At 49.4% G+C, this 12,550-nt stretch overlaps 1 protein-coding gene across 1 annotated transcript in view; it reads left to right on the top strand.

Annotated features, from left to right (window-relative positions):
* Positions 1–12,499, top strand: part of MMP17 (matrix metallopeptidase 17) — a 51,852-nt gene extending 39,353 nt beyond the window's left edge. Inside the window, exons 5-10 of the mRNA XM_017734697.1 lie at positions 562–738; positions 871–970; positions 2,577–2,659; positions 6,202–6,354; positions 8,630–8,887; positions 10,085–12,499. Of these exons, the coding sequence (XP_017590186.1) occupies positions 562–738; positions 871–970; positions 2,577–2,659; positions 6,202–6,354; positions 8,630–8,887; positions 10,085–10,410 (1,097 nt within the window). The 3' untranslated portion in view covers positions 10,411–12,499. The remainder of the gene's footprint in view (positions 1–561; positions 739–870; positions 971–2,576; positions 2,660–6,201; positions 6,355–8,629; positions 8,888–10,084) is intronic.
* The last annotated feature ends 51 nt before the right edge of the window (positions 12,500–12,550 follow it).

Here is a 12,550-nt window from a genome sequence, read left to right as displayed (position 1 = left end):
AAGGGATGGATGTGGCCAGGGCAGCAGCGTGCGAGGCCAGGAAGGGAAAGTCCCGCAGAGCGCCGTGGGCAGGCGGGCACTGCCGGCACTCCCCGGCTTATTGTCGCAGGATGTGATGAGCTTCTGGCTGGTGGCTGCAGAAATCCGGTATTCTGGGCAACGTAAAGGCTGTGTCAGCAGCTGCAGCAGACACGAGATGCAGAGAGTGACTGCTCTGGCCCAGCTTCTGCAGTGCCTGTCAGCAGATGGTTGTGATGTGGTTGCTGTCTCAGCCCTTTGTCCAGCTTTTTCTCAGGTGCCAACAGTGATCTGGAAATAAAAAGGGTGATACCCAGGCTGGCATAGGCTGATGTCTGGCTTACGTTCCATTTTCATATGCTACACTTCAGTCTCCGACTGGAAAAAAATGCCTTTTTCAAACTTTACCTATTCCTAAGCTCTTCTTTCCAGTTTATCCAACATAAACCTACACTTCCACTTACAACCCTTGCAGCCCACCCAAATCCCCCAATTACTATCAGCACTTAGTGACTTTTATTTCAATTTTGTCCTTATCTCCAGACACTCATGGGATGGACCTATTTGCTGTAGCTGTCCATGAGTTTGGCCATGCCATTGGCTTGACCCACATCTCTGCCATAGAGTCTATCATGAGACCCTACTACCAAGGTCCAGTGGGGGATCCTCTGAAGTACGACCTGCCTTACGAGGACAAAGTCCGGATCTGGCAACTCTATGGTAAGTCTGTGTCCCTCACGTGGCTATAGCCTGTTCCTGTCATGGCAGGACACACTGGAATAGCTGTTTTCTGGGGTGAGTGGAGTTGGTGGGGAGGATGGTGTACCCCATTACTGCTTCTTTTCTACACAGGAGTCAGGGAATCTGTGTCTCCCACAGCCAAGCCTGAAGTAAGTGAAACAGATGACCATCCAATCCTGCCAGAGCTGCCAGAGAACCGCTCCACTGTCCAGTAAGTCAAATTCCTTCCTCTCCCGCAAAGGATGTGCAGTAGTGAAGCTCTGCTTCATCAGTATCTCTTGCCTGTTCACTCTGGCTTTGGTATTTCTCTCTGGACCTCTGGATATTTCGCTGACTCACACATTTTACTCGTATTAGTGGAAATTTGTCACCATCACCCTTAGATAAATTCATCCTTGCCTCAGTTTTAATCAAACTTCCTCAGCAATATCCTGAATTGCACAAGCATAAGTTACCGAAATCATTCCACACTGAGCAACTCCCTAATGTACCCGAGGGAGTGAATATTGGAACAAGTGGACTGATAGCACAACTCCAACGCAGGTTAGCATTGGCAAAGGGCTGCTTACCCCGAGTGTCATCAAGCAACCAGCACGGTCTCATTAAGGAAAGTGCTGGATATCGCCCATTAATAAATGTTGACCAGGACAGCAGGACAGTTAAGAGAAGAAGAGACACTGAACAAAAAGGCAGGAGGTTATGGTCACACACATTTTTGCCAGACACCAAGAGCGCCCCAAGTGAGAGCGGCAGAGATGGAGCAGGTCACCTTCACCTCGTGCTCCTTTTGTTTGAACATGCTGAATGCCATTAGTTATGTTTCTCTGTGCGTAGCTTCTAATGGCTCTTGTCCACCAGGGTCCTTATGGCCACGTTTGGACCTAGAAATATGAGAGCCTTTCTCCCTGCTGTTGTCGGAGGCCACCGTCTCACACCAGCAGCAGGAGCAGCAGGAAACTTGCTCATGCCAACCCCTTGTTCTTGCCTTGTCTGCTGGGAGGGTGGATGGGGTTTGCCTCCACATCTGTCATTTTGTGGCCAAAGAGGGCTGTGAAACTGGTGCTGGCAGCCCAGCACAATTTTTCTATCAGCAGGATAGATTTATGCTTCCCTGTCACCCACAGCTGCTTTTCGGTGCATGTTCCCATCATCCTCTCCTTGTTCCTCCATCAGTCATCATTTCTTATGTGGGCTTTGTGGCTCTCTCAGTCCTTCATACTCTGTGCCTTCCCCACCCACCTTGTTAAAGCAGCTTAGTATCTCAGCTGCCACTTGCCAGGTGGCTTTCACTAGGTATCTTTCACCAGGTTATCACATGGCTCCTTCGGGTCCCTCTGTTTAGGCTCAGCTGCTTTCTGCTTTGCAGCTCTGTCACCTCTCACTGGCATTTTGGAGCTCAGCCCTGGAGCAGCAGCATCCCAAGCTGCTGGAGCAAGAGGCTGCTTGGCTGTTTTCCACATCCTGCTGCCCTGGGGCAGCTGGCCAAGCCACGCTGTGCAACTGGGAGTGGGAAGCCAGCTCAGCCCTCACCAGCTACACGAGCTGGTGGATGTAGAGTGTGTCCTCACTTGACTCTCAGCAATGGCGTCTGGTGGCCCAGGGTTGTCAGCTCAAGCTGTCTTCAGGCTGAGGGTTGCCTGAGTTCACCTTGGAAATCCCCATGCACGTGGCTGGGCTTGAGCATGAGGAGTGACAGATGGGCACAGCCCGTAGTCTCCAGGAGCAGAGGTGATTCAGTCCGTGGGACAGGAGGCATCGGGGGGACATAGCCCCTCACTGCCTGCCTGGGCCCTGCTCACCTGGGCATCTCTCCACAGGCTCAGGCGGGATGTGCCCAACAGGTGCAACACGCACTTCGATGCAGTGGCCCAGATCCGGGGAGAGGCTTTCTTCTTCAAAGGTGAGCACCAGGGGTCTGTGTCACCCTGCGGTGGCTTTGCTGTGCTGGCACCGGAGGCAGCGCAGCGTGGGACGGGCTGGGGTGGGTGGTGAGGATGAGCTGGCTGGGGTTTGTGGGCTGCTCCCACAGACCCAAGGAGGCATCTCACATACTTGAGTGTGTGGCTGCACCGGTGACGATCCAGCACAGGAGTTTTTACTCTGATCTGTCACACTGGACTGCCCAGGTGAAGAACTAAAATCTGATGTTTGTGCTATCAGAGTCAAAATTGAGGTTGAACCAAGGATGAGCAGAGCAGCAACAGCACTCCACCGCTTTTTTCCTGTATACTTCCAGCCTTCCTTTCCTCCCCCACTTCACCCTCCCTAATGTTGCTCACCATGCGTCTCTCAAAGACAGTATGTACACAACTGAGGACCATCTGGTTTCATGCCAGCAAACCCTTGCTGGCAGCGCGTTCCCGGGGTGCCCAGCTGTTGACGAGGATCCCATAGGGTGCCTTCTCAGCTGCGCAGAGCCTGTGTAGGCTGGACTCTCTGGGCTTGCTTTCTCATCTATCCAAGATGTAAAAATGCCCGTGGGTGTTTCTTTGCATCCCTGGTCACCATTTGGCCACCCCAAAGCCATCCACCAGGGAAGCAGAAGCGTTTGCCCCGGGGATGAGCGGCAGTGTCCAGGCATCTGGGTATCACAGTGTGAGCCTTGCGTCACAGGCAAGAACAGCAAAAGGGCTCCAGAGAATTTGGTGTTGCCCGTGCCCTGAGGGAAGCATAATATCGAGGCAGTTCCACAACATTATTTGTTCAGATGCCATCTCCAAAAAGCCACAGTGAAGAAGGGAAACTCAGAGACACAAACTGGTGTCAGAATAAATGGCTGTCTGTCCCTCGGAGGGGAAAAAGTGATGAAGTAAAGAGAAATCCATCTCAGTGTCTATTTTTGGATATATTTATTGCAGTCCAAAAAGCAAATGTACAGAGCACAGGGTCAGTGGATGCCAGCTGCATGTCTGCCTCCAGACCTAGCACCTTCCTTGCAGCCCCCATTGCTGCCCCCGAACCATCCTACACACCAAGGAATGGGATGTCACCTCTGGGGCAGGATTTAAATGATCTCTGGTGCCGAGCTCTGTCCCTCGATAGGCATTTTGTTCTGAGCTGCTCCAGCTGGTTCCCTAGATGGAAAGAAGCCTCTTCCACTGCAAAGGCACTGGGACTGGAGCTCCCCGGAGCTCACAGGTTTGTTGTTTTGAAGGCAGTGTTGGGTTTTCTGCACTTTGAAATCACTGCTCGCTTTGATGTGGGTGCCTCACTACAGACTCCTGAAGATTTAAACGCCTTTGGCCTGCGTGTGCGTGTCTCCATGGTGGGTGCAGCGGTCTTGCCAGAGGCAGCCAAAGTCTGGACAGTGTCAGACACAGCTGGGATCAAAATTACCTGGAATTAAAGAAAGCAATTGCCTCAGCCCATCAACCACATCTTAGTGCAGCAGGACCTCACACTTGTCTTTCATCGTGTTCAGTTTGCCAGCTCAGAGGAAGGTTTAAATTGAGCTTTTTAAACAAACATGGAGTTGGGATTTTGTTTTTTAAATTATTTCTGCGTGCTAATTGCAGAAATTCCCCTGTGGATCTGGCTTTGGCTGATGATCATCCATGCAACAGCAGCACTTTGGTGAGCAGGCTGGGCCATGGCAAATCGTGAGCCCAGGCAGACTGGGGCCATTACGTTCAGAATTCCTTGTTACTTAAGTGCTTTATATTCTTTCTTTTTCCTGGTAGCTTATAAAAACCCAACCAAAGTAACCAACAGCTCAGGCTATTCCTGAGTTTGGGGGTAGATTTAAGGCTTCCCTGCTGCAGCTGCTCACCAGCTGAGCCCATTGCTTGCAAAGGGATGAAATGTCAAAAGTACTGAGGCTTCCCTTTGCGTCTCCGCTGAGCCCAGGGCACTTCAAAGTTCAGATACTGATCTGCTAAAGAAGGAATTAAGTTGAGCTGTATTTCTTGCTAAAAAAGTGAAAATCTGACCTCGTCTAGTGCCTCATTAATTACAGATGCAGAGATCATCTTTATTTAATTACATATGTTTCCATTGATGTAAAACGGCCACCAAATTTGAATCCTTGGGGTTTTTTACATTCTTTAAAAGAATCTGTAATTATGGCAATTCCTTCCATATTGGAATGTATTATTCATTTATGTTTCAGTAAGACAGAGCAAATATGCAAACTGGAGCAGAAGAACAAGAATATGATATAAATCCTTATAATTAGAATAAAACTCCCTCTCTGCAGATGTTAAAGCGTTAGAGTTTTGCCTCCTGCACTATTAGGCTAAGATCCAATGTCCATAAAATTTTAAAAGCTGGTGTCACAATCTGCCAGCTCTCAAGAAAGAGCTGAGCATGTGGGGAATAAAAATCTGAAGATGCACCTTTGGTTTCTGTTGCTTATCTCCCCTCAGAAATCCATGCAAGACCAGATGCAAATAATGTGCAATAATTTCTAACCGGCAATAACAAATGTAAGACAAAGTTGAGAGTTGCCTCTTAAACATCTTGCTCTGGCTCACGTCACTGCGTGGAGCTCTCTGGAGAAAACACAGCACAAAATGTATTGCAAAAAGGCTGAGAATCCCAGAGCTGGTGCAGAGTTGGGTTTGGAGTTGCCCCTGAAAACCATTAAGACTCCTCAGGAAATCCCATAAAAGTGTCTTTTAGCAGGAAAAAGTTTGGCATCCTTCCCAAAAAGGATAAATCTGTTTCCTTTCCTATTATCCAAAATATTTCAGAAATCCCCAAAATACTCTTTCCTAGCTGAGCCAGTGCTGCTGCAGGTGTTAAAGTGCATTTGCTGGCACCACCAGTACGTGCATCCTGGACACTCCGCAAGACTGCGGTCCCTGGTTTTAGTATCCTGCACCTCTAGATGGTACCAAAGTCCTTAATTCGGCCTCCTTCCCCTCCTCAACCCTTCCAGATTTTTTCAGATGGTTTTCTCCTCCTCTATTTTCTTACTCCCTTTCTTCATTACAAAAAAACTCCTCTGGTATTTCTGTGTTTCATTGTAACATCCTAGACATTTCCAAACATGAAAGCAGCTGGACATCCTGTGTGCAGGAAGCCGTGGCTGCTCCAGGAGAGGAGGAACAGGGATGTTTTTTTGGATGCTCTTGCTTAAGGCTGTTGGTGCCTGGTCCCACCAGTTCGCAGGAGGTCCTGCGCAGAGAGGGAGGGAGGAGATGAAAGGCTCCTCTCTCCTGCCCTGCCTCAGCGATGCAGCCTCACACTGTGGCCAGGAGTATAACAACTCCAGCGCAACATCCAGAGGATTATTTTAATAAAAAAAAAAAGGGAGGGATTTCTTCTAAAAACTGCCGGAAATAAAAAAGCAGTCACAGCTGCTGCTGGAAAGCAGGATGGTTCTAAATCATGGCTCCCACCTCACATGCTTTGCTTCCTGATGCTGCCGTCCACCTGGCGCTCACCCCCCAGCGAAGGTGGGTTGAGTGTGGTTCAGTAATGTCCAGTCTGTCCCTCCAGGCAAGTACTTCTGGAGACTGACTCGCAATAAGCACTTGGTCTCCCTCCAGCCGGCTCAGATCCACCGTTTCTGGCGGGGCTTGCCGCTCAACCTGGACAGCCTGGATGCAGTCTACGAGAGAACCAGTGACCACAAGATTGTCTTCTTCAAAGGTGAGAGCAAACATGGTGCTGGAGGTGTAGAATGTGGTGCCAGGCAGGAGACACCAGTGCCAGATGTTAAGCATCTCAAGGGCAGGTCTGAGACCTGTTGTCCACGAGCAGGGCCAGGAGAAATGAGTTGGCAGGGAGGGCAAGCAAAGGGTAGCGGTCATGTTCCCCAGAAAATGTGGGAAATGTCATTCAAGATAAAGTTCAGCCAAATGTAACTAAAATCTGAGCTTTTCAAGAATGAAACACAAGCAGGAACCCCCCCTTCACAGGTGTTTTGTTCCTCCTTTGACCTTTTCTCTTTTTACTATTTGTTGCTGAGAAAAGAAGAAGACAGAGGATAAAAAACAGGATAAAAATGAAACTGAAGGACTTGGGTTTTAATAATTATATTTCTGTTACTATATTTTTTCTTAAAATAAGTGGTATAGTTCTCTCTTTTTATTTAAAAAAACCTGCAAGTTTGGGGTTTTTTTTCCAGAAGAGCTGGAGGAACAGTTTAGCTCTTGGTTTCTGTACAAATATCCGAGTCCCCCACAGACCATCCACCCATGCTGGTTAGATGCTACCCGTGCACTCAATGTCACTCAAGATCCTGGCAGGCACCGACTCTTGTTTCACCAAGGTTATGCACTTGAAGTGCTAAACACATCCCAGCCCTCCATTCCTCCAGTTTGGAAATTGCTTTTTATCTCCCAACCATTCTGCTTGAAATGTGGTGCAATTATTGGTTTCAGAAGGGCTTAACCAAGCACTTCTGGAAGCAACAATTTGGTTTCAGTTCCCCCAGCCAGGCCAGAGAGACGGCTCACGTCTCATGTAAGCCTCTAGGCTTGCGGAAGCCTTTCCAAGCACAGCTGAAAGCCCTCCTGGACCGCCGGCACACTGAGCCCCGCAGAGCCACACCAAGCCCTGCATCTCCTCACGGAACAGCGTACGGAAGGCTCTGCCGTGTGTGTCCAGCTGCCTCAGGCAGCCTGCCCTATTCTGCTTTCCCAGAGGGAATGGGGCCAGCTGGAGCATGCCACCCTTTATGCCTGACACCAGACCCTCCCAGACAGGCCTGTAGATCACAGCGGCCCTTGCTCGCTTCCTTCCTTCCCTCCCTCCCTCCCTTCTCTCCCTGCTGGGGATGAACAGAAAACCAACCGGGAGCTCAGGTCCAGGGGCTCCTCCCAGCTGCTCAGGAGGCTGGAATTCCAGATGTGCCACAGCTGGCATCTTGTCCCTGCCAGGCAGAACGCTCTGTGGTCATGCATTCCCTGTGTGTGTTAGCCCTGCCTAGCTCCCAACATAAACTCAGAGTTTTTATTCCAGCCATAAAATACGTCTCATTCTCTCCCTTCAGCGCTGCTTCACTTGATCCCTGGACAGAAACCGAAGAATGCAAATTACCTTGCCCTCTAAGGTCCTGCTGCTGATACACGGGCGTGCATTTAGGGGCCTCTTCAGATATTCTAGAAAACCGAGAGGAAAAAGTCTGATCCCTAAAATAGGCTACACAATACCTAAAAGGACATTCCAGGTTACCAAACAGAAGTTGTAAAAGAAGAAAACTGTCCCAGTGGTTCGAGATTTATGAAAAAATTGAGACATCTGGGTTCAATTGCTTGTTCTCACACAGACCAGGGCCCAGTCTCGTCATGCTTCATTTTTATTGGGCAAAAACCCCCACATTGACATCCCCCCCCAAGACTGGGCCAGGGGGGTGGCTGTGTAAGACTCTTGAAGAGCAGTGAACTTCTCATACGGGATTTTTCCAGTCCCTGTGCATTCTCCTATCCCTTATATCCCACAGTCTCTCAGCCCCTCTGGCTCTAGAAAGTGGCGATTTCTTTTTCAAAGTGGACTACGCTTGGCTTCTCAGGAGCCGAATACCAGGCAGAAAGCACCCGATTTGCCCACAAAAGCTGCCTGTAACTTTGTTTCTTTGGATATCAGGCAGAAATCCAAGGGGCAGAAAACCAAGTGCCTCCATCAAATACATAAAAGTGACAACTGTACTGACGGTGTCAGCGTGTTCGTGTCCTGGGACAGTCATGCTTTCAGCGGCAAATGTCCATGGACAGCCTGACACAAGAAAGTAACTATTCAAAGCCAGAGGTTCCCCCACAGGCTGACCCCTTCCTCTTCCCATCCTTAAATGCCCAGAGTTCAGCCCCAAGGCTTTGTCACCACAGTAGGTAACAAAACATTATCTCAGCTCATCTGCGGGGAAATACTGATTTAGGCTGTGAAACAAATGCAATTTTATTCTGTGCTTGTTTCCTTTCCACAGGAGACAGATACTGGGTCTTCAAAGACAACAACGTGGAGGAAGGGTACCCGCGGCCCATTTCGGACTTTGGCCTGCCCCTGGGAGGAATCGACGCTGCTTTCTCTTGGGCTCACAATGACAAGACTTATTTCTTTAAGGACAATCTCTACTGGCGCTACGATGACCATGAGCGGAGGATGGACCCCGGCTATCCTTCGGCGGCCATCCTGTGGAAGGGAATACCCAGCCCTTTAGATGATGCCATGAGGTGGTCAGATGGTAAGTCCATATGGCAGTTTAAAAAGGTACAGCAAAGAAAATTGGTGCTCTATCGAGCTGTAGCCCTGCCTACCAACACAAATGCTGAGCCCCTAATGGGATGGCCATTCCTGGTGTCTGGAAGCTGAAGAGGGAGGTGTGATTCCAGCCAGAGCTCCCCACACTGCTTACTAGAAGACTCTAATTTTAAACAGGCAACAAAAATATTGGGTGGGGGGATAATTATTGCACTTTATTGAAAGAACACAGTTGATGATGTTCTGCAGTGATTTTTTCTTAGTATGGGCTGATTTGGTCCTCGCTGGTTTTGCTGTCATTGGATTTTTAGCTAGATATACGAGGATGCAGACAGAAAATACTTTTAAAGATGTTTTCCCAGAGTTACGACTTATTTTCTGAGGATGAGATTTCTCAGTGGTTTCTTCCCCCTGAAAAGACCACAAAAATTTTGTCACAGGAGATGTTTACAACCAGCTATTCACTCACAACAAAGTGGCACTTCCGGGGTTTATTTACTGGCGACCTAACTGTGTAATAGCAATAATTAAGCCAGGTAGAGGGGAAGGCCACTTCCAGAGACTTTTCAAGCTGAATTTCCAAAGCTACTGAGAGTGACATGCCCATAGGTAAGAGTACTTAGCGTGGGGCCTGCTTAGAGAATTCACAACCTCCCAGTTCAGAGTGGAAAAGATGCACTTGAGAGTGGAAGGTTACCAGGGCCCTGTCAGGCTCAGGTTATTTTTCTGAGCCCAGGGTCAGCAACACACACCCCAGATCATTAATGCATAGTGGGGTCTCCAGCCTTACCATGCCCTATTACAAGAAGGAGAGTTGTGTGTGGCTTGTCCAGCTGCGGGTTCACAGGGCCTTGACCCTACACACCCACAGTACCAGGAGGTGCATCTGCTCTAGGACTCTGCACGTAACAGGCCGCACCTCACCGTCCACCTCCAACTGCTGGTAGCTCCTGGCTGGTGTGAGAGATCCTGGCCAGCCACACCATTACCCTCTGGAGCATTCCTCCCTGCAGCGAGAGAGGATATTGACAGCAAGCAGTGATATCTCATGTGCCTCCACTCCCCAGGGCTCAGCTGGGGTGGGAATGCCCTTCTGCTGCTCCCAAGTGCTCCTATGCCCTTCCTCTGGGACAGTACCCACGGCCGCTCACCTTGTCTTTGGGTTTTGGTCTCTTTGCAGGTGCAAGTTACTTCTTCAAGGGCAAGGAGTACTGGAAGGTGCTGGACAGCGAGCTGGAGGTGCACCCCGGGTACCCACAGTCCATCGCCAGGGACTGGCTGGTGTGCACTGACATGCAGGCTGACGCCCCCGAGGCAGCCGGGAGCAGCAGGACTGGGGCGCGCTCCAGGCCGGGGCAGCACGACGAGAGCCGCTCGAAGAATGGTTACGAGGTCTGCTCCTGCACCTCGGGCACCCCGTCCCTGTGCCCTCACCCCACACCCAGACTGACAGTCAGCCTCGTGCTGGCTGTGTGGACAGCAACACTGCTCTGTGCAGCGCTATGACAGCTCACCTCACCGGCAGGACGACACCACGGTGCTCCGGGATACAATTCCACGATGGCTAACTGTTCCAAGCAGAAAAAAAAAACCATTCCTAGGAACATGCCAGTGAAGGGTTTGAATTCTCCATGAGAAATGAACAGTGGTTTTGTTTTGGGGTTTTCTTTCTTTTAAATTTTAGTTTAAAGGTCTAATAACAGATTGAGTTCTGCACCTTCTCATTCCCCCATCCAGTTAAAGGTAAGAGCAGCCTCATCTTGAATTTAGAAACTCTCCATAGAGATATGTTGCTCCGGATGTTTAAACACAGCAAATAAGGGATGGGAGAGCTCCTGGGATGAAGTGGGGACAGAAGAGATGCTGCTGAGATAGACAGCGACAGAAAGGCAGCAGGCAGGAGGTGGTAGTTTTGTGCTGACACAATGTACACATCCCATTGGATGTACTAAGTAGAAGAAACCGTGACTCTGCTAAGATTAACTGCGAGGTGATCATTATTTTACTGTCAAGCCTGCTGTGGTCACTGGTGTCTGGGTAACCTGTACCAGTTTCTATGGGTCAGAAACACCTTTGCCTTTCAGAAGGCACTGCAGCTTGTCTTTGTATACGAGTCATTGGAATTTAGCAATTTCTCTAATAAACCTTGGTCGCCTACATGGAGATCTCTCAGTCCTATGCCAGATCAAGCCTGCCACCCACAGCAAGGTACTGGCTGCTGAGGCTCTCATGAGGAGCAGTGCAGCCAAATGGGATGCAGTTATAACCACTGCCCCAGACTAATCTGTGTCCACAAACTCCTGCTCTTAGAATTCCCGTGTCGGGTCAGCTTATGTTTTGGGAGGGATCAAGATGTATTACATTTGTTTGTGACTCTGCTACACCTGGCTGTGCTGCAGAGGATGGGCTGGAGCAGGAAGGATGATACGTGGTCAGCTCAAACTCCTTCTGATGCCTCTGCCAGGAGTTTGGAGTGGCAGAAGCAAGGTCAAGTGTTGCCTTAGGATATTCCTGTTTGTTTTTTTTCCTCACTATCAATTTTCTGTGATATGATTTGGGCATCTGCAAGTCCTTGAAAATGGTGAGTGAGAACTTGGATGAGATGTCAAAGAAGCCAGGGTCCTCGAGTCTGCTGTTGTCAAGAGGTGTTGCATGGGCAGCAGCCACTGGGACACACTCTTCTTCTCTGCCCTGCTTCTGCAAAGCTCCTGCAGAAACTCAAAAAGCTCCTTTTGCTGCCCTGCCAGGGCCAGCTTCTCAGGCAGACCTGGCAGCAGACGGTGTCACTGCAGTACCCAAGGCTGCTCCCATGGCCCTGGTGCCAGGTGTAACACAAAGCTCTCTGTGGCACAGCAGGAAAGGCAGAAAAAGCGCACAGTTGCATCCCGACAGAAAAAAGGGGTCGCCCTGAGTTTCCCTCTGCTATTTGTGTTTTTAAATAGTCCCAAGCATTCACAGGGTGCAGCTGTTTTCGGGACGATGTGCTACAATGTGATTTTATCGGTCACGAGTCAATTAAACATCCCACTAAACCATTCAATAGCCTTTAAAAACACACAAGCAAAAAAATCTCAGGCACAGCAGCTCCCTCTGCTGAGTAAAGCTGCCTCTGGTGTTCAGAGCAGCTCCCCGTCCTACCTCTGCCAGCCGGGCCAAGCAGAGGCTGCTGAGGCTGTGGGAGATGTGATGTTCCTTTGATTGATTCCCATTGCTTTTTTTCCTCTTCAGTCACGAAGACACGGCTTTTAGTCTGTTAGTCTAATCAGCACATTACAGATTCCTCTCGGAGCTGCAGCCAGGTAGGAGCACAGCATGCAGGGGAAGACACCCTCTCCTTTTTTACCGGTTTGTTTGTTTTGGTTTTTCTTTTTTTTTTGTTCTTCCACAAAATAACTATCCAGAAGCTGCACGTGAAGAATCGGAGGAGGTGGGGATGTTTCCATGGCATCTCTATCCCAACCAAGGAGCCTGTCGTGGTGACAAGGACCCGTGGCTCTGCAGCTATGCTGATGAGGTCACCAAAAGGTGTTCAAAAGTTTATTTAGCCGGGGGGCTTATATTTATAAATAAAGCCTGTGGAAAGGCTTTCAGTGCACCCTTCTCTCTTTTGAATTATTCATTTTGATGATCAGAAATGGAGCAGGAA

Source organism: Corvus brachyrhynchos, unplaced genomic scaffold (genome assembly GCF_000691975.1).
Source record: "Corvus brachyrhynchos isolate BGI_N302 unplaced genomic scaffold, ASM69197v1 scaffold114, whole genome shotgun sequence".
Classification (NCBI taxonomy): domain Eukaryota; kingdom Metazoa; phylum Chordata; class Aves; order Passeriformes; family Corvidae; genus Corvus; species Corvus brachyrhynchos.
Note: the sequence above shows the minus strand (reverse complement) of the source record. Positions and strands in the feature narration are given on the sequence as shown.